This window comes from Orcinus orca, chromosome 10 (assembly GCF_937001465.1).
Source record: "Orcinus orca chromosome 10, mOrcOrc1.1, whole genome shotgun sequence".
Classification (NCBI taxonomy): domain Eukaryota; kingdom Metazoa; phylum Chordata; class Mammalia; order Artiodactyla; family Delphinidae; genus Orcinus; species Orcinus orca.
In genome coordinates, this window is record NC_064568.1 from 7,448,113 (window position 1) to 7,470,518 (window position 22,406).

Genomic DNA, 22,406 nt, shown 5'->3' on the forward strand with positions numbered 1-22,406 from the left:
ACTTTTGTTCCTGCTAGTCAGTGCTGTTGATGCAACAGTATTCCAGACCCAGTGCTTTTTTTTTTTTTGGCTGCGCCTCGCAGCATGTGGGATCTTTGTTCCCCAACCAGGGTTCGATCCATAGTGAAAGCACGGTGTCCTAACCACCGGACCACCAGGGAATTTTCCCCGCAATGCTATTTTGTTACAAATTATCTGCCAGTGTTTCCTCCTTCTTTTATCCACTTAGGGCTCTCATTTATCTGTTCAAATGTAAAATATAATGAAAACACAAATTAAGACAATTTTGTGTATGCATTTTCTATAGACAATCATGGAAAGGGGTTAATAATAAATTCTGTTAACGTATTTCACTGTAATGCAAAGACAAAAAGCCACTAGGCTACATTTGAACAAGAGTACCACAGACATTTTGCAATTATGTGAGACTGTCACACACACAACATTAAACACCTCTAGCTCTGACCAGTAAATGGAAGTTGCTGTGACAACTCAAAATACTCCTATGCATTTCCAAATGCCCTTAGTTGAAAACCACTGACATAAAAAAAGCACACGTTTGGCTTTGTAATTTATAGATCAGGCATCACCTACAAGTCAAGCCCCAAACCAGATCTCTGCGACCTGGCCCTGCCCACCTCTGTATTCTCCTCCTGACTATCCCCACTATTCACCTGCCACCATAGCAACATTCAACTGCAACCACATCACATCCCTGCTGCCCACTCAATGGAGTGTCACAGTTACTTGTTCTGCTCTCTCTTCTGTAAGATTTTCACCCCCTCAATTTGTTGGCTGATTGATTCCTACTTCCTGTTTTGAGATCAGACAAATCAGTGACCTGTCACCTTGCACTCTACCACCCCTCAAACTTGGCTATGAACCTCTTGTTTGTTCTCAAGTACCCTCCACATATCCGACTTGGTCAGATTTCCTGTTAAGTTGTTCTCATCACATCTGAACAACTCCTTTCTCATCATTAGTACAATTATCTGCTAAGCTCAGTCTGACTTGCTATAAGCTCCCTTAGGGCGGAACCTAGGAGGCAATATAGCATGGTGGCAATAAGAGCATGCAATCTGGAATCAGACCTGGGTAGTGTCCTGGCTCTTCCATATACTAGCTGTGTGACCATGGCAAGTTACTCAACTTGCCTTAGTTTCATCATCTACAAAATGGGAAATTACCCATCTTACAGGATTATTGTGAGGTTAAATGCATAAGAAGAGCTTAACAGTGCCTAGAACATGAAAAGTACTATATAAAACATGTAAGTAGCATTATTCTTTTTCACTGCTTTATCCTTTGAATTGCCTAGCCACGTGTATGGCACATACATGGTAGGCATTTGAATTTGCTTAACATTTACAACACTCATCAAATTATATTAAAACAGTCTTTCACTAGACATGCCAAGAGACCGTCTTACTTATCTTCATTTTCCTCACACTGAGAACAGTGCTGAAAACACAGTGGTAACTCAGTAAATATCTGTTGAATTATTCAGTTGAAGTTCTTCAAAAGAGCCTATAAAATGTGAAACACTTACCTTTTTCCTCTGTGGTGGGTTCTGTGGGGCAGATGGGACTCCCTCACAAGCCCTTTCGCCACCAGGTGACATGGATCCACGAGAGAGGTCTTTCATAAAACCATGCTCATATCTGCTGGGAAACCCTTCTGCAGGGGAACAATAGCCCCCATCCAAATGTAAAGGCTTCCTATCCCCTACTAGGGGAGACCCTCGATACAATCCATCTGCTCGAGGCATAGCGTTCAATGGGGAGTAGGCATACATCAAGTTAAACTCTGTCCGAAATGTCTGGTCCGAGTTTCTCACAAGGGTCTGATGTCCATCTCCACTCCTGCTTGTAAAGCCAGTCTCAGAGGTGGGTCCGATAGAGGGATGAGGAGCCAGGTCAGAATGACCCGAGCTTATCAGGGAAGGTCTGTCAGCACAGCTGTTAGTGTTGGAGTCAAGGTAGCCTACTTTTGTCAAGTCCAGGTCTTTTCGGTGACAAAGCTGAAAGAATAAAAATCAACGGGGACATGGGGTAGAGGAGAAAGGAAAAAGTCAAAGGGCAGAAAAGAAGGGAAGTGAGGGGGCACAGGTGAATAAGAATAGGTAAGAGGGACGAAAGTAGAAGAGAGAAAGCCATTAACATCTGTAAAGGTCCCATGTAATACCAGTGTATACACGCCAGATTACCAAAGAATCCTGGCCTTCCCCAAATTGTTTTAAAGTCTTTCTGGAGGAGAATACTGGGAAAGTCAGAATTAGATAACTGGCCAAATGTGACTATTTTGCCTGCTTAGCCTTTCATCAGGTTTGCTGAGTCACCTTGCACTACATTCAGGGACTGGCAGTATAATTAGGGATTTACCTGAGCCCCATGGAGCCACAGAGGTGAGAATAGTGTCTTAAGATAACTGGCTTCTGGAGTTATTCATTTCTAAACTAATATTGATGGAAGGTGGGAGGAGGGAAAAGGGTGAAAGAAAGTAGAAAGTAGACGAAAAGTCAAGTATTTAAGTTACTGGTTCAGGAAAGAAGAATGGTATTAGTTAACGACATCAACCAACCAGTTCTTCACTCACTTTCACTATTAAGTATGTATTTCTCATAAAACTTTCTGGCCACTCAATTCTTCTTTTTGCATCCTCTAACGTATGTTAACATACCACAAGGCCACTAATGCTCATCACTGCAGAGCATCTGAAATGCTGAAACGTACCAAAAATAAACCCATCTACTTGGTCATCATTACCTCCTAACATCAAGATTTTCTGCCACTGTGTCAGCTACAGCTAACTCTCTAGAAAGAATAGTACCAGAAACCCAGGTGACACACCATGTCAGCCTCCAAATTATGCTATCTTAGAATCTTTAGCAACTGAGGGAGAGCTTTACATTCCTTACAAAATAGAGTAAAAAACACCCAGAAGACCTCTAGTACACTAGAATACAATCTTCTTCAGTTTCACATTGATCTATAAAATCCTACTGATTCAGAATTTGGTCACCTGTCACTGATTTTAGCACTAACTTTTTACTGGAAGGGTGTGGGTTAATTTCTGAAAGGTTATGAGAGACTATCACTTTCTCTTTAAGAGGAAAAAGGCTCCATGTGGATTCATGGAGTTAATCATTACTACGTTCATCCAAATCTTTTAACAGTTAAGAAACTCTAGCACTAAAATCTGAATTTAACATCTCCATAGCAGTAGGATTTGATATTCTAAGAGATACCATTTGTACAGCAACCATTTCCCAAGCACTGCAGAATGGAGCCCTGAGTCACAGAAGCCATGGGCTGACTTAAGCTGAGAGGCATGACTCTTTCTAAAGAAGCTGCTTAATCTATCAACCAAAGCTCAAAACATCCAGTTAAACAGCTGTCAGATTAACCCGGGAATAAGGCATAAATCGCTGCCTAACTTTTCCAATATAAGCTGCTCCTTTATCAGCCCAAGATAATAAAGATCAAAAAACAGCTCCTACCAACTGTTGATATAACCTTCCTTATTTAACAAACACACTGTTAGACTTTCTTTAACAAGGTTCCCACCGCATCTTCAGCTCCTTTAAACTTGATTTCTAGATTCTATTCTTTAAGAAAACTCTTCAGCCATACCCTTCCCCCCCACCCCCCCAAAACAACAAAAACAAACCCACCACACACACACACACACACACACACACACACAACTACTTCATTTTCCTCCATCTACATTGAGAGTTCTGAGTAACCACAGGCACACATGGGAAGATTCATTCAACTTACAGTGACCAATCGGCCACCCTCCAGCCCATCACCCCATTCACTCAGATCCCCCAGCCCTCCCCACACAGGCAGGAGCACACTCATGCACACTCACTCTCAGCCTCCAAGTGTGATTGAGATGGTGTGATAACTACCTCGGGTGACAGGGACTCGGGCCTATTCGCAGGGGAACTCTCAGGGGAGGATATGTTCTAGAGGAGGAAAAGCATCTTGTTATTCATCTACTCAAAGAAGCAAAACAAAACAAACAAAAAATAAAGCAAAAAAAAGCAAGCATAGATGGTTAGCCACAAATTTTGGGGGGTGGGGCAGGGAGAAGGGTAAGAAGGCACAAGGGAAATGTTCAAATGCAGAATTCATCTCGATGGACAGAATGACTTGTTAAAATGCTTCCTGGCGTCTCTGAAAGCATTTAAGGATAAACTGGTTATGTATCATGCTGTAAGTAAACATCTCAAGCAGATACCAAGAGTTAAATTGGTAAGATTTTACACTATTACAGTATATGTCTTTCTATGTTAGAAGAGATTTCCTACAGTACTTGTTATTGAGGGGCACCCTACCACTCATTCCTCATGCTTAGGGGCACCTTTTCTCTTCACCCCACACCCTATTCTGAATGTCACATTTCCTCAATTCTCCTGTGTGACTCAAGCCTGCCACCATTACCCAGGGAAACTGCTTAGCATGTTGGGGGCTGACAGGGCTAGGAAGATGGCCAGTTCCTCTTGAATGACAGTTGCAGAAGTTATGATTGATGGATTCTCTAGCTCATAGGCTAGATGGTTCTTAACATAATCCAACTGGATCTGACCACCACCACTAAAGTTCTTCTGATATTAAAATCCACTGTACTTTGAGGAATAGAGGGAAAAAAGAAAAGAAAATAAAAAAAAACGGCAGATGTGTACACTTCCAGTCTCTGGTCCTAAACAGGGCTACCATTAGGGCGGCTTTTGCATGAGGCAGCACTCCCGTATGAAACAGGAACTGGGCAGTAAGTTCAGATGGGAAGGTATGAAGGATAAAAAGCAGAGAATGACAGTGGTTGCTGTGACAAGGATTCAGGGGCAAGGTAGGGGAGGGCCTCTAATATCACAGGCTCTGGACAGCTGTGGCCTGGGTGGCTGGCCCATCCTGGGGCAGGAAATGAGGCTGTTTTAGCAGAGCAGGGGTACTGGTGTTCACTTTATTTGGTGGGGTGGTAGTATGTGCGAGATGGATAGTGGGGTATGGCTCTCCAGGCAGGAAAACAAAGGAAGCGTTATTCTGCTGGAAAGGAGGGGTTCATTAAACTTGGCCTCCCAATGTTGCTTTCACTTTTTTTTTTGATGCTTCCCTTTCCTCATGATCTTGCCTCTCTTCTACTACATGTCTTTTCAACTCATTCCCTTAGCATTTCTCACTTTCCTTCTTTCAAAAATATTCTTCCCCCAGCCAAGCTGATCTTCACTTGTGACACCTTTCTGCTATTTCTCTTGTGTCATAGTCTTGGATGGAAATAAGGCTCCCCACCTCCCCATACTAGAATATAGGAAAGAGTATAGCAATTAGAATGGTGATAAAGATGGTTGGGATGATGAAATCTGTTTTTTGAATTGATGAAAAAGGCCAAATTTTCTTAGTTAAATCATGAGACTAAAACAGTGAAAACATGCACTGAACTTTTTGAAAGGATCGGCTACTTAATGTATTATGTTTTCTTTCCCTCCTGGTATCCTAACATTATGCTTAGACTACGCATCACTAAAATGATCTCTGATTAAAAAAAATAGAAAATAAAAACACCTTACAGTTGCATAGAATTTCAGTTATCCAAAACGCTGCAAGGGGTAGGAAATACACTGAGTGCTAAACCCGGCTGTTCTAGATGGCAACCCACCTTCTAATTTCACCTTTAATTATAATAAAACATTAATTATAATAAAGTATGAAATTCTACTCCTAGAATCTACTGCCTCCCAGTGAGAACGTCCTCTCACGAAATTTTACCATCAAACTTTGGCTGCTAAATGAAAAATCAACTGCAATTAGATCCAAGTAAAGTTGGTAAGGCCCATATCAGCTGTTTTCCTATCTGACTAAAAAGAACGCCACAGGGAATTTGGTAAAGGGTAACTTCCCTAGAAATCAAATGTAACCAGAAGGTTCTGTTCGCCTTCTCAAAAAGGTTTGCTCTGAAAGTAAGTTAATATGGTCGAGTTTAGGTACAGAATACAGCTGTCTCTTACTTTCAAGGTTGCTAAGTTTCCTCTTTCTGAGTTAGTCATTTAAAGGTTCAGGTCTTTTTAATCTCCATGCTCTCACAAAAACTGAATAGGTAGGATGGCACTGATTAGAACATTCACCTTTATCAAAGAACACATCTGGAAACGTGCAAGGTAGGGTCAGAGCTGAGTGTTTAGTCATCAGAACAAATTTTTCTGAGAAGGAATAGATAGTGTCTGTTTAATTTAATTATAAATCAAAGCAACATGCGATAGATGAGTTTTTTTTTTTAACGCACGCACACGGATTCTATTCAGTAAAGCTGCCGTCACTCAAACTTGAATACTAAAGCAATTCAGAAGTAACTTTTTGAAACAGCTGACCAGAGAGCGAGTGTAATAAATCTGCTTCTTATAAATGCATGTTGCTAGGCTCTTTCTACTTCTCATTCCTAACACATGAGGAGAAGGAAAAGTAATCTGGGAATGAATAAAACCCCTAAATTGCCATAAACCATACCTCAGTGCTTTCTAAATCTGTTTACTTAGGCACACGAGAATGCAAAATAACAGACACTTCACTTATTTAAAGGCCTAGAAATGGAGGCACAACCAATCAGTATAACCTGAGCGCTCAGGCAGGTGTCATTAATGGTTACTAAGCAGCTAGAGGCCTATTTTAACCAAGGTATACAGTAAAGATAAAGATCTAGCACGATTACCACCTAAAGTAATGGAGGTTGATGAATTGCATGCAAAAGATAAGATGAGTGTCACCTGTGGGAGCACTACTCCTATTTTGGGAAGTATGGGGACTGCCAAGATGAGAGGCTACCAGGTAATAGGTCACAATGACCCTGAGGTTTCCCATTCTCTTGCTAAGATGGGCGAAGAACATGGTAAAGAAACATTTGGAGTGATGTATTTGAAATGAGGAGGTGCAAATAATGATTTTCATATTCAGCACTCCCAACAACCAAACCCAAATCACCTCAAATTGCAGAGGAGTATTGCAGCGACTAGCAGTAGTAAGAGACGTGACTGGTGAGAACATGAGGCTGTATCCATTTCGACACTCCTCTTCTGGGTGAGATGGGCCAGGTGTGGTCAGCTGGGGGCTCTTTGAGCCTGGATTGGGAGGGGGTGGTGTGACTGGAGAAAGAGGCCGCAGTAACTTGGTAACATTCTGCTCCATCAGATAGCGAGATTTCCATTTCTTTAATGGGCTCAACAAGTCTGTGAAATACAAAGCTTGGATGAGAGGTCTGAAATTACATCCTCAAGGGCTGCTTCATAGTGAAGCCATTATTAATCTCTAGCCCACAATGGCTGGTAACTCCACTTTTGCCTCATCCCATTGTTATCTCCGGCAATCAAACCAAAAGCCCAAAGACTTTTTAATTGTCACACTTAAAGTAATTCTCAAAATTCTCTACCTCCCAGAAAATCACCAGATGAATTTGACCCTTCTGATAACTAATCCCTGGAGCTAATTTAATCTCTTGTAGTGGAAAATATAAATTTAGTTTTTTCACACTGAATTTCTGAACATCTCTAATCTGTGTCTCTTTGCTAAAATCACCCTCTACTGAGCTCAGTTTCAAGGTTTTATGTATTTTTGCCATTCTTTACCAGCTCTTTATGTAATATTGTTTTAGTAGGAAAGAGTTACACATGATTACTTGATCCTTGTTGAGTCCTTAGTTTTATAGTGCTTCAAAGTGTGAAATCATTTCTACAGAAACTTCTCCCAATCATTTTCAAAAAGTAGGGTGGTACTCTTTTTCTGATTGGAATATCCTACTTTCTACTGTACACTTCTTAGTTCCACTTTGAAAGGAAGTTAATATACTATAAATTTTACTGACCACTCAGGCCAATGCACCTGTCTCACTTTCTCAAAGGAAAAATCTATTTTTATTCGTTTACAGTTTAAAGCTATTCATTTACTAAATACCTACAATATGGAAACCACTGAACCAGGTAAGTGGGGGAAAATGGTTATCATGTATTCTATTTTAAATGAGTTTACAAATGTGTAAGAAAAAGAAAACATATATAAAACGTGTAAGTTTAAGAACCTCAACAGAGGTGATCATACTGCTATGTTAGTAAAAAAAAAAAAAATATGCTTTTAAGTGCTTATTACACACCAGGCACTATTCTACGTGCTTTATGTGAATTATCAGATGTAATTTGAGTAACTCTATAAACCCAGTACTATTATTATCCCCACTTTACAGATAAGGAATTTGATGTATAAAGAGAGAAAGACTAGGTCACCTGGTTCCCATCTACATTCTTAATCATTAGGTTAAATTATACCCCCAAGGCTTGGTGGAAGGAGTGACATTTACCCCAAGTCTTTGAGGAAAAGTTTTCGGACAGTAATCAGAGCTGTGCTTGAGAAAGATTCTCCTGGTAGCAATGGTTAGGATAAGAATGGACACTGGGAAACTATTTGGAGTTAATGAAGTAAACAGAAAGAGTTATGAGGCTTGAACTAGGGCAGTAGAGGTTGAAGCAGAGACAAGAAATAAAAGCAAAAAACACTGGAGATACATATTTCTCCTTTCATATATATAAAAATTTAAAATTTTTCCTAGATTAGAAGTATATTTCTATTTTCCTTCTGTTCCAGATACTCATTTTTCTTTTCTCCTTTTGAAAAGTGCCTAGGTATAAACAAACAAACATGTGATTCATGACTTATAGTTAGGTTTATATATTTTGAGAGTCTTAAACAGTGAATCTTTCAAAAGACTGCTATACTGCTAGGTCCAACGCTGTAACTACTAAAGGTAATTATGTAAGTGATAAAGTTGATTGTAGAAAAGTTATAAAGTTCAGATGAACTCTCCCACCCCCAAAATCAACTTAAAGGTCATTCATTTAAAATATATTTACTGAGTACTTATTATGATACATTCAACAAGAGACCTGACACCTGCCCTTATGAGGTTTATGGGCCAGTGGTAATCTGCATACTTTTTTCTATGAACGGCACTATATTTACAAAATTGTTTTTTTCAAGTTTCATTTTTCTTCTTTTTGCCATACACAGCTATCAAATTTCATGTGGTTAAACCTATCTTTTATGGTTTTTTACCTTTACTCAAATAATTCCTAAGGTTATCTAAACAAACACCCACATATTGAAACACATACATAACTTGAAATCATATCCACAAATTAATTCATTGTTAATATGCTGGTGTATTTTCATCTAGAACTCTTTCCTGACATGTCCTTACTCACCCTGTCTAAATCACACTGGACAATAACCTACTATTTTCAATCAGAAATACATAGTAAAAATCCTTCCATTACAATGACAAAAATGTTACAATTATATTTTAATTTTATTAATAGTCTTGGGCTATACAATGTTTTATATTTTTATTTAGTCAAATATATCAACCATTTCCTTTATTTTCTGCCTCTGATGTCATGTTTTTGTCACCCCACCCCAAGACAATAAAAATACTGACCAATTTTCCCTTTATCTCCATATTTAATTTTTGAATTCAACTCAGAACATATAGTAGTTTTGGTACTAGTATGTTCTATCCTTTTCACAGGCCAAATGGCTAGCATATTCTTCCAAATTCTTTTGTAATTATAGAATAATCATATTTCTCTATTGATTTGAAATATGACATTTATCCGACTAGATACTGGGTTTAGTTCTGAATGTTATTCTGTACACTTTTTAGTAAAATTGTTTGGGCAATTCCAGTTATTCTACTCTAGCTCTCCAAAATATTTTGCCTATTCTAGCATACTTGTTCATGTCAATGAACTGTAGAAATCATTTGTCAACTATGCTGATACTGGGACTTCCCTGCAGTCCAGTGGTTGGGACTTTGCCTTCCAATGCAGAGGGTGCGGGTTCGATCCCTGGTCAGGGAGCTGGGATCCCCCATGCCTCACGGCCAAAAAACCAAAACATAGAGCAGAAACAATATTGTAACAAATTCAATAAAGACTTTAAAAATGGTCCACATCAAAAAACAAACAACTTTAAAACAAACTAACAAACACTATGCTGATACTACCCCCTCCCCGAGGCTGACTGGGGTTGTATTAAATTCATGAGTAATTTGTCAAGAATTCTAACTGAGCACCGTGGCACGATCTTTTAGCTACTCATGCCTTCATTTATATTCCTCCTCCTCCTCATTATTATTATTATTTTGGCTCTGCTGCGCAGCTTGTGGGATCTTAGTTCCCTGACTAGGTATTGAACCCAGGTCCTCAGCTGTGAGAGTGTGGAGTTCTAACCACTGGACCGCCAAGGAATTCCTTATATTCCTCTCCATTATAGATCTGCCACATTTCTAATTAGGTTTATTCTGCAGTGTTCACTATCTTCTGTTACCACTGTGAACTGGATGTATTTCTCCCTGTGTATTACCTAAATGTTATTGCTAACATGTAAGAAAATGTTTACATATTTTTGTACCCAGCTACCCTATTGATCTCTACCAGTTTTTCAGTTAATTCTCTTGGCTTTTCCAGGTAGAGTAGCATATTATTTGTATACAATGGCAACAAATACATCCTCTTTACCAAAACTTTTATCTCATAGATTTTCTTTTTGGTAATCAGTTTGGGTAACAATTCTAGATGTTGTTATATAAGAATGGTAATAGTGGGATAAGTTGATAACCAATTTAAAAGTTTAATCTAACTAGTTTTCACCAGGAAACATAACTGGCAATTGTTTTCAGATAGATGTAAAATAAAAAATCATTCAGTATGTTATTAGATTTATCATTAAATTCACAGTTACTGTGCTATTACTCCCCCTTCTCCATTTGGCTGGCTAATAAATTATATGAATAAAATTTCAAATACTGAACCAACCACCTTTACATTCCACGGAAAAATTTTATTTCATCATAATAAACTATTCTTTTAATAGTCTTACAGATTCAAGATTCAGATCAGTGAAATCTAATTCAAAAGTAGTACTGTGCTATTTTTTGGAGGTTAATTTGATAAAATAGAGTAAAAAATTTAATGCTACTCTATAGTATTCCACCAAAAGTATGTGTAATAGAAGATAAACCACAAATTCTAACATTTCTTTATTTGTTGAAACCCAGGTTGTTTTTATCCTGCATGTGTTTGCAATTATTAATAATTCCATGACTAACACTTTGTATAAAAATTTTGGTCCACACCTATTTCTACAGAACAAGTACCTAGAACAACAACTTCTAGGTTAAGGAATGAATTTTTAAAATGCATGACAGGGACTTCCCTGGTGGTGCAGTGGTTAAGAATCCACCTGCCAATGCAGGGGACACAGGTTTGAGCCCTGGTCCGGAAAGATCCCACATGCCGCGGAGCAACTAAACCTGTGCGCCACAACTACTGAGCCTGCGCTCTAGAGCCCGGGAGCCACAACTACTGAGCCCGCACGCCTAGAGCCTGTGCTCTGCAACAAGAGAAGCCACCGCAATGAGAAACCACGCACTGCAAGGAAGAGTAGCTCCCACTTGCCGAACTAGAGAAAAGCCTGTGCACAGCAACAAAGATCCAATGCAGCCAAAAAAATAAATAAACTAAAAAAATAAAATGCATGATAAATCTTACCAAATTGCTAGTAGGGGGTATTACTTCCCTGTCATATATATATATATATATATATTTTTTTTTTTTTTTTCTTTTTCTTTTTTTTTTTTTTGCGGTACGTGGGCCTCTCACTGTTGTAGCCTCTCCCATTGCGGAGCACAGGCTCCGGACGCGCAGGCTCAGCGGCCATGGCTCACGGGCCCAGCCGCTCCGCGGCATGTGGGATCTTCCCGGACCGGGACACGAACCCGTGTCCCCTGCATCGGCAGGCGGACTCTCAACCGCCGTGCCACCAGGGAAGCCCTTCCCTGTCATTTTTGTTGCAAATCCTTTCTCCCAATATTTTTGTCTTCTATTAATTCAGAGAACTAAGGACATAGAAACATTGTTTATTTAACTTTAATTAAAAAACATGGGGGCTTCCCTGGTGGCGCGGCGGTTGAGAGTCCGCCTGCCGATGCAGGGGACACGGGTTCGTGACCCGGTCCGGGAAGATCCCACATGCCGTGGAGCGGCTGGGCCCGTGAGCCATGGCCGCTGAGCCTGCCCGTCCGGAGCCTGTGCTCCGCAACGGGAGAGGCCACAACAGTGAGAGGCCCGCGTACCGCAAAAACAAAAACAAAACCCAAAACACTGAATGCACATAGAATTTACTTTGGCAAAGATCTAAGTCTTTCTCATCCCCCATGCAAGTAAAAATTCCAGAATAATTTACCAAATCTTTCACTTACATAAGGCCTGCTTCTGGCTATTCTGTTCCATATATACATCCATTATTGCACCTGTACTAATTACCAGCTTCTAGATTCATAATAGAAGTTAGTTTTACACTTCTAGGTAAAGTACTTCTTTGTCATTACTTTTTCAATTTTTTCTTATTTTCATGTTTGCTTTTTATGATAAACTTCCAAGATCATTTAATCAAACCCCCAAACAAACTAGTTTGATGGAAACTATCTGAAGCCAGGAAAGAAACTGACTCATTATATTTCTTCTTTCCATTAATCAGTATGGGAGTTCCCTTCATTTCCTCAAGACTTAAAAAAATATTTCTCAGTAATGATTTGCTTTACATGTCCCCACCATTATTCCTAGGCAGTTTCTCAGTTCTGTTTAGTCCGGCAATGAAAAATTTTTCTTCATTTTCTTGGTACATAAATGGTATTAATTTTTGCATATCCAGCAGTTTTGTTGAACTCCTGTTAATTTTTTCAAATGATTGTTTAGGCTCTCCTAGATAGATATCCACATCATTTACAAATAATGAACATTATGTCCTCCCCTGCCTGAAGAGTAATACCATTTATTTCCATACAACTTTAGCTTCTAGGAACTTAGAATCTTTAATGTATCCTAGTACATGACTAATTTCTGCAAATGTTCCATAGATGTTCGACAAGAAATCTGTAGATAATGACAATAATAATTCCTATTAAGGGTCTGATACGGTAATTTATGTACCTTAATTTAATCTCATATTAGCTCTACAAAGCAGATATTACTATACCCATTTCACAGATGAGGCTCAGAGATAACTTTATAACTTGCCCAACATCATATAGTTAGTAAAGGGCAGAGATGGTCTTCAAACTCAGGTCTGTTGGATTCTTTCTACTACACCAATTTGTATCCCTTTTTGTTTTCTTTTTTCCCTTTCTTGATTAATATTTTCTTGATCTTTTTGAGAGGGAAAAAACCCAAAGAAACCAAATAAAAATAATTCCTCAGGATTTACACTAACTTGTAGCAATATACCAAGTCACTCATTTGAGTATTGCTTTTTTTTTTTTTTTTTTTTTGCGGTACGTGGGCCTCTCACTGTTGTGGCCTCTCCCGTTGCGGAGCACAGGCTCTGGACGCTCAGGCTCAGCGGCCATGGCTCACGGGCCCAGCCGCTCCGCGGCATGTGGGATCTTCCCGGACCGGGGCACGAACCTGTGTCCCCTGCATCGGCAGGCGGACTCGTAACCACTGCGCCACCAGGGAAGCCCTGCTTGGTTATAATTAAATATTTTCCCATTTACGTTGTTCCTGAAGGGCAAGGTGTGTCCTCTGAATGTTTCTCACTGCTAGAGACGAGAGAAGTTCAATAAAGGTTGGTGACTAACAGTCCTACTTCCATTCCAACCAGGGCACATAGTAACAAAGGCAACTTTCCCTATGAGTCTTTGCCAGTCAGGACATGAATTGCTAATACAGCCTCCCTTTCCCATCCTCAAATACACACACACACACACACACACACACACACACACACACACACACACACACACACACACACAGACCATACATATACATATGTGTGTATACTAGATAGAAGATTTCAGTTAAGTAATACTCTCACCGTACTGTAAAAGCTGCCAATAAATTGATAATATTGACGGAAATCTTTTACCAGCATTTCTTTATGTTAACCTGGTTTGAGTAAATCTCCCTAATATTTGGTGAAGAGAATAAGATATTTTAAATACATGGTATCATTTATCTTCCAGATGTTCTACACTGGGATCTTATTATCCTGAGGTTACACATGCGATAACTTACAAGGTATAATCCAATCTAGGGATAGAAAAACAAAGTCAATAATTTTTAAAAAATCTGTTTTTAGTAGCCTATTTTTCCCCCAAATACAGTATTACACAAAGTTTTAATATAAAGCAGATATTCCTAGTACAAATCTCTTTATTTAATTCAAGTTCATATTTACTCAGACAATAAACAGAAACAAAGAAGTGGTTTTTATGAAAATCGGAAATATTACTATGTGACTTTTAGCATCTTATTTATTTTGGCATTTTGTTTTGATTGCATAATATTCACAAAATTGATTTAGAGATAAATAAACTAAGAGGAATCACACAGAACTTTTCAATTAAAGTAATACTGGCCAAGAGAAACCGGTAATAAGACTATCCCAAAATAAGTTAAGTTGGTATCAAGTCCATACACCAGTGCTTTCAACTGCAATTCAATTAAAACCCCTGCAAGAGTCACTGGAAAACCAGTGGGCCAGATGATTTTACATGACCCTCCGGTTTGAAAACAACCAATTCATAATAATTTCTCATTTACTTCACTCATCCCCTGCCCCTTCAACCAAGTCCCACCCAACTCAATCACCTACGATTTTGACTCTTTCCTGAACAGCGCCCCGCATCTTTCTTGCTTATTTCTCCTCTTATACATATGGATATAGATTTCCTAAACTTACTACTTTAAATGTATCTAACCTTTTTTTAACCATTTCTGCTGTTATCTGTACACTGTCTAGTTCCTTCTTTGTCGTCCTGGGAATACTGATCCCTGACTTGAGATCTCTCTCTTCCTCTGTAAAGACAGATGTAAAGTAACTATTTAGAGAACAATGCTATTTCTTTTTTTTGTATCAGACTTTTTAAAGTACTCAGTGAAATTTTTTATGTAGACCCAAAATAATCATTGCTCATGTATTCAGAAAGGTCTGCCACACATACCTGCATTGTCTTTGCAGATACTAGAAGAATTACTATTCTCATTACTTTGGTATAGGTGCTGAGTTCTAGTCTCTTGGGGTACAGATGATGTCTGGGTCATCCCTTCTTCCAAGGCTTGCTTTATCCAGCGCTATAATGGGAAAAGAATCAGGGAATTATCAATAATCATTTAAAACTATTTAGGTCACCTATTTTAAATGCATTAACCAGGTCATTACATATCAACTGGTGAGAGATGCAATACAATGCATTCATTCAGGTCCACAGTCAAGTAGTTTTTGTCTTGTGTTTCAGCATTCTAGGATAGTGCCCCATCAATTCCTTTTATGGGGCATAACTGAGAAAACCTGGATTACACATAATGAAGTCCCACAAAAAAGCCCAAACCAATAAAAAAAAAAAAGATTACTATTTAACTTTTCATATTGCTTAGAATGGGATAAATGGGAAAAGATAAGGAAGAAATCTTAGCATTTATTTAAGAGAGACTCTGATCACACAGGATGAAACTAGCACATAAAATAAGTGCATAGAAGGAAGATAAAAGATCTCTTAAGAGTTGTCTGCCCTGTGTTGGGCATATCTGAATAATCGAAAAGATTCACAAGAAAACTTTGGATGAGGATAAACAGCTCTTCACTACAAGTACCGAAATGCTTCCAGAAAGTCTACTCTCAGAATATCCTCTGAGTTTTCCCTCCTTGTTAAGTAGTTTGGTTAAATTATGCATGAATAATACAAATCATCACCTGAATAAATGACCTTCTGCAGAAATCAAAAAGGCAAAAAAAAGTAAAAAAGAGCTCTCTAATCAGTCATTTTTTGTTGTGAATAATGGAATCTAAAATGATGGAAATAGATTTTTGTCAGAAAGTCTGCAGAGATTAGCATAATAAGATTATGCATCCTGTGGAAGAGAGAAAATTTCTTACCTGTAATTGTGTTCTCTTAAGATACAGTTGTAGGTTGCTCACCACTCTGTGGCTCTCCTGCCCTGACATAAGACAGATCGAATTTTGATAAACATCAATTTCTGAGTCAGACCCTATCCCAAATAGGAAGAGCAAAGGTGATTATAACTTTACACCTTTAGAAAACCAATATTACAGGTAAGTAAATATTCTCTTTACCAAAGAGAGAAATTCTAATAGATTTACCCTCTTAGAAACTTAGGAAATAATGTGAGGAAACCAGACCATGTGGTCTGCCAAATGAAAGCAAGAATAAAATTATGAACATGAGGGGGTAAAGAGTGAGTAAGTACCTAAGAAAGACAGCTCAGCATCTATTGAATCACATCAGCATTTTAGGATTTGATCAGGTCTCTGAAAAGCCAAAACAAGACCAAGAATGAACTAACTCTCCTACATACAGAATACTGATATAAAGATGAAAACTGTCAGAACCATAGCTCCTTACATAGAAGAGACCTCAGAGGTTACCTTGTCTTAACGCACTCATTATACAGATGGGGAAAATAAGGCCAGGAGGCCAAAAAGAGTGAAAATCCTTTGTTATAGATACCTTATTACATACAAGTTTTTCATCAGAGCAGATGACAGGACTCATTTGGGGTCACTGTCCTTTCTTCCTAGAGAAGTCAATTTCTTGTATTTCCAGTGTCAAATAGACGCACCCATAAAAGAACTTACACTCTGGATCTGATGACTACAAAAAGGGAAAGTAAAACCAGGACAAGGGCATTCTAAGGAATAAGATGCTGCTTTGGTTAGCTTAAGGTTGAACACAGCAACATGATCAAACCCATTCCTCCCTGACCCTATATGTACGTCTACACAATATTTCAGGGCCTGTAAAGAAGGAACATGAACAGCTATTTGTATCTAACAAATCCCAATCACCCCTACAGATAATAAATTAACTTTAGACAACCCCTCTCCCCAAGTTCTAGCTACAGTTATTAAGGTCAAAAGAACATTTCTCCCTTCCCTGAAAGTCTGTGTTGAAGAGATTTTTAGGAAGCTCAGAGATGGGCAACAGAAATGTCTTAAAGGGTCTCATTACGATGGGGAAAGAGAAAGGAATTAATTTGGGTTTTAGGGTCCAAAGACCTGGATTGAAACTTGGCTGTGTCTCTTACTAGACGCCTAACTCTGGGCCAGTTACTGAACGCTTCTGAGCCAAAGCTTCTGGATCTGTAAATTGAAGCAATAATCCCAGCCTCACAGGGTTATCATGAATGGTGAGACAGTGTGTGTGAAGAAAGCTTGTAGCACAGTACTGGGCACACATGTTCAGTGAGGACTAGTTCAACTGAATTTCAGTGCTATGTACAGACATATACAGATTAACAACACTCTAGTGCACATCATGAAATATCAATGCAAAACACAGTGTTTCATTTTCAGTCTGAACGGGAAACCAAATGCCCACACATATTATGCCTACAAGGTAAGTTTAGAGATTTAGAGAGAGCAAGGAGGGATACTACCGAAAGGCTTCTTAGCCAGTCATAAATGCTTCCATTCTAAAATAACAAGTGAAGTAAAATCCAACAAAAGACATGCTATAACATGCTAGTTAAGAACTGTGAATCGATTTAATTTAGAAACTACAGAGACATCACAAAACATTCTGCCAAATACTCTAAGAATCTGGGTGCAAATATACCCATGCAGCTTTATACTGTTTTAAACTTATGAAGCTTTTATCTCCTTTAATCAGATATGAAAGAGTAAGCCTATTAAGAATGTACACTGTTCTAACTAATCCCATGGAGGATGGTTGTTTTCATCTGTTTAAATTATATTCTTCTCTGATGGATTTTCAGAAATTTATTACAATTTTGTTTTATCATGGAAATCTTCTTAGGTCCTGTACTATATGAGTACTTTCTAACCAATCTAAAAAATCTTCTCCTTCCCCATCTAGGATAAAGCTGAGTTCAATTTCTATATAAGGCCCAATTTCATTAATTTTGTCCCATAAAAAGTTACAGTCTTGTTGTGTAATATAATCTTGATACATTAACAGCAACTATTAAATCTGTGATTAAAACTTAATTTTAAAAGACCCAATTTAAGTAAGATAATTTGATATATAAGTCAGCATACATAGCCTGAACTCTTCCCAAAGACCAATATGACACAAATAGATAAAAGTGCCTGAGCAGAGCCTGTATAAAACAAGACTAAGGATGGTCAGATACATGTGGAGAATATAACACGGACATGAGTTAAGTATTTCTAACTGTTGCCAATGGAGACACAAAGATGAGATACAGATATAAGTCCTAAACCATAACCAGGTAAAAAGAGCTCTAAGAAATGGATTTTCTATCAGATTTGAAGTCATATTTCTACACGTTTTCGATTTTCACAGAACTCTGCTACTTGGAAAAAAGCAAGATGGGAATAGAAAGATTATAACCCAGCATCACAATGATCAAGGCAGTATTTTAAGAGGCTAGTCCGTACTATTTACAATTCAGACTTCACTATTACTCTGTATTAATAATTGTTCACCCTTCTTAAAGGACCAAAATAAGAAATTCTATTATCTGACTTGGTAAGATGCTTCAGTAGTTAACATCCTAGGAAATCTAGTACTGTGTCTAGCCAAAGACAGAACAAAAGGAAAAAGTCTATTTCATATATATTAAACCATCTCTTGACTTGTTCCTCCAAACTAAAGACCATATTTACAGCTTCTCTAATTGTTCAATACTACTCTGAAAATGTAGTTAAAGATTCTGAGCTGTTACTCTTAATGAGGGACTGAGCTAAATGTAACAGGAAGATTAGTTTCGCATGCCATACCACAGTTAATGCCCTTCTCCAATTATTACAGAATTAGGTTAATCATAATGGTCATTAAATGGCAAATACTTTTTTTTCCTTCTCAGATAATTTGTAAGATCCAGGATAAGTAACTTGGTATAATAAAAGATCCCCAGAGACCCAACTTTCCTTTATCACTTAGGCAAATTTCTAGTCTTATTTTCTTCTTAAGAAAGTTGTCACTGTTTTCACTTCTGACACCTGAAAGTTATGTTAGTCCATCATCCACAAACACTTCTGGCAAAGATCTCATGGTCAAATTTCTCTTTAGGAGTTGTTCTACTTGGTAATTTCCCCTAAATAAACCAGTAAGTGACTCAAACACTTAGGTAAGATTAGGAAAAGACTTTCTTCAGTGTATGCTGCTCATTCAGTGGTAGTACCCTTCCTTTGTGTGCAGATCCCTGTTGCCCTCCTCCCCTCCATATCCCACACCACTTTGGCTCATCTTTTATGCCCCCTCCCCCCAAGAAATAGTATCTGCTCTTTGGGAAAAGAGAAAAGCTTTAAGTTTGGAGGAGTCAGGGAAGACCTGCCTGGAGTTGGAGACTTCATCACATCAAATAATCTATATGCAGCATCCTCATGTACGTGATGCCAGTGGAGGAGGGCAATGGCAGACACTGAGGAAGGCAGCCTGAATCCAGATCTGAGGATAAGAGAAAAGGGTGTTCCAGGGAACAGACTCTACCTCAAAAGAAGACCAAATGAAAGGGTGTCCTATACTTCTAGAAACACGAAAATGACATTATAGGTCTGAGGGAGTGATCTATTCTTGAGAGACACCTTTGGAAAATATGCAGGGCTTCTGGGAACTAAGAAAGAGCATTCCAAAAACAAACAGCCATCAAATACTACTGTCACTAGATCCAAAAACAATATATAACTAGAGAAGAGCGAGAGAGAGGCAGAGAGAGAGGCAGAGAGAGGGAGAGAGAGAGGGAGAGAGAGAGAGAGAGAAAAATTTTATAGTGGGTTCCATAATCACTAGGGAATAAACAGTCCAACTTGTCATTTGATCAAGGAAAAGGAATTATGCCAATTGTAAACAGGACTTTTCCTCTACTCTCAGTCAAATGATAACAGTGACTGAATTAATCCAAAACACAATTCAATCATTCTTTAACTTGTACAACAGTGCTCTAGAGTACCTGGGGCCCAATCTCACACAATAATCACAAATGGACATGTTAACCAATATCACAGGAGCACACACAGAACACCCCTCCCTACCCAGTCACCAACTGCTATGTGCTCTCAACTCAGTAACCACAAGGGCTCTCAGAAAAGACAACAGTGAATACTCACAAACTGAGCACCAAAAATGTAGTATACATCCCACCTTAGTCTCACTGACTCTTGATGCGTCAGTATTTGTGGTTGAACAACTAACTCATTATAAACTCATACGGGCAGAGTGTGGCTATCTAGAGAACGTGTTAGATATGTCACCAGTACTGGAATCCTAGCTTAAAAGAAAAAACCGCGTAAACACAGACATACCTTTTTACAGGAGCTGAACATGCCATCAGGCAGAAGCGGCCTTCGACGCCTCTCAGGGATAAAGGGTGAGCCAAAGCGAATGTAGTGTTTGGGGGTGGTGCAAATTAACGGGGAATGGATAAGACCGGGTAACATGTTCAGGGTCGTTGCCAGTACAGTTGGGTCCGTGGTGATACGTAAAGGGCACTCAACAGGGCACTCTTGCTTCTCTGCTTTGTCATTCAACCACTCTGTAACTAGATACTAAGTTAAAAAAGAGACCATCAGTTGATGCTGCAGATGCAAAAGCCAGAGGAAGCAGTGTAGCTCACAAACACAAACCTCATCTAGAAACTAGACAGAGGTAGATATAGCAGCTGCAGAGAGTATGAATCGCACATTCAGAGCACAAGGGTATCTTCTTTCACCCTCTCCATGAGCACTATGGAAAGAATGATTTCAGCTCAGCAATTTAAACTCTGCCTAAAAATTATGCGAACAAAAGTAAGGCAGCAGGATGACCTCAGCCCTATGTGTCTAAGCATTTTATCTAAAACTTTCAATCTAATAAATCTTAGATTATTATTATTTTTTTTTCCCCTGGGGATTACAGGTCCTTTCACTTTACTAAGCCACAGCTTTCGGCAGACTACACTTAACGAAGATGTACTTGTAACTTACCTTTTTGGTTTTGGGGTATTTAGATGCAGCACGGTTGACATGGGATCCAGTAACTGACACCACAGTTGGGTCAGACCCTGTTAATTGCCTGTTTTCTCCTGAACTGTCTACATTTCCAGCTTCAGTAGGAGTTACTGAGCTGTTATTTCCCCCCTCTTCCAAGGCAGCTTGTGATAACTCTGCCTGCTGTGCAATGGCCTGCTTCTGACGCTTTAGTCTTTGGGCTGAACTGGTCCGGTACCGAGAAATTCGACTCTTCGGTCGGGGCCTAGAAGGCTTTGCTGGAGGTGGTTTGGGGACTGGTTTTTCGGCAGCAACATCCTATAACAATAGCAAAGTTAACTGCTTACCAGAAATTTCTTATCAGCAAACATTCTATCCAGCTTCCTATTCGCTTTAAGCATTCTGAATGTTTACTGGTGAAAAAAGTGAGCGTTTAAAAACATTAATTTCAAATGTAATCCTTATAAAATTCATACATTTAAATCAGCTAAAAAGGCTACAGGAAGATGTCTCAGTTATTTCTTTTTCTAATAAGTATTTATAAAATAGGTCTAAAGACAGCTGAAAGTAGCCACCTAATTTTAGGTTCTTAGCAGGGAAGGTAATTCTTCCTTTGTCTCTTTCCCCAGATACTAAGGTTTTAGCTTAAGGCTTAGAATCTATGGCTAAGGTAGGAAAAGGAACGAAGAATTAATTCTGAGAATCTTATGAAAGGTCAGGTACATGACAGTGCTACACAGAGAGCCAAAGAGAAACCACATGATTTTTATGAACTCACCACCAACAATATCTGGCAGAAATTATAGAAAGTCCCATTCTAGTCTGAGAGTATCTAGTCATTCAAATTCTGTCTCCTTGAATCCCACGAATCAGCTGACTGAAAATAGTCTTACTTACTGCGAAATAAGGCAAAGCTGAAAATGCTGACACTAACCATTCCAAAAGCTAGGTAACTGATATTAGCAAAAGAAAGACCGACTAAGACCTGGAGTCTTTTCATCTTACCCCTGCTTGGGAAGACCTCCGGGTGTTCACTCCAACACTCTGTGGGTTGCTTGGGACGGCAATGTTTGAAGCAGGGTTGCTAACTTCAGATTCAGGGGCTTCAGTTTTTGTCTCCTCTCCCACAGGAGTCTCTGAGGTGGTGGTAGTAACCTCTATGTCAGAGTTGCTCTGTTCCAAGGGCTGATCCCGCCGCTTCTTTCTTTTTTCTAAGTTTTCAAAAGCATGCATGATGGCTTCAACCTTCCTATCTTCCCGGGTCTAGAAAGAAATAACATTAGCATAGAAGGAAGCCTCAACCAGGAGAAGGGAACAGCTTTTCAAAAGTATTATTAATGGAAATTGATAGATATTTATAGAAAATACTAATAAGATAATATATATATCTTTGAG

The 22,406-nt window shown here is 38.8% G+C and overlaps 1 protein-coding gene across 18 annotated transcripts in view; it reads right to left on the reverse strand.

Annotated features, from left to right (window-relative positions):
* Positions 1–22,406, reverse strand: part of SETD5 (SET domain containing 5) — a 90,480-nt gene that overhangs the window by 13,488 nt on the left and 54,586 nt on the right. For 13 of the 18 annotated variants that reach the window (XM_033437262.2, XM_033437250.2, XM_033437255.2 and 10 more), the window contains 7 exons: positions 22,017–22,274; positions 21,009–21,329; positions 20,349–20,591; positions 15,046–15,175; positions 6,981–7,225; positions 3,917–3,973; positions 1,550–2,020 (listed from right to left, as the gene is read on the reverse strand). In XM_033437262.2, coding sequence (XP_033293153.1) covers positions 1,550–2,020; positions 3,917–3,973; positions 6,981–7,225; positions 15,046–15,175; positions 20,349–20,591; positions 21,009–21,329; positions 22,017–22,274 — 1,725 coding nt within the window. The remainder of the gene's footprint in view (positions 1–1,549; positions 2,021–3,916; positions 3,974–6,980; positions 7,226–15,045; positions 15,176–20,348; positions 20,592–21,008; positions 21,330–22,016; positions 22,275–22,406) is intronic. The other 5 variants (XM_012534831.3, XM_033437252.2, XM_033437257.2 and 2 more) reach the window with 1 other exon arrangement.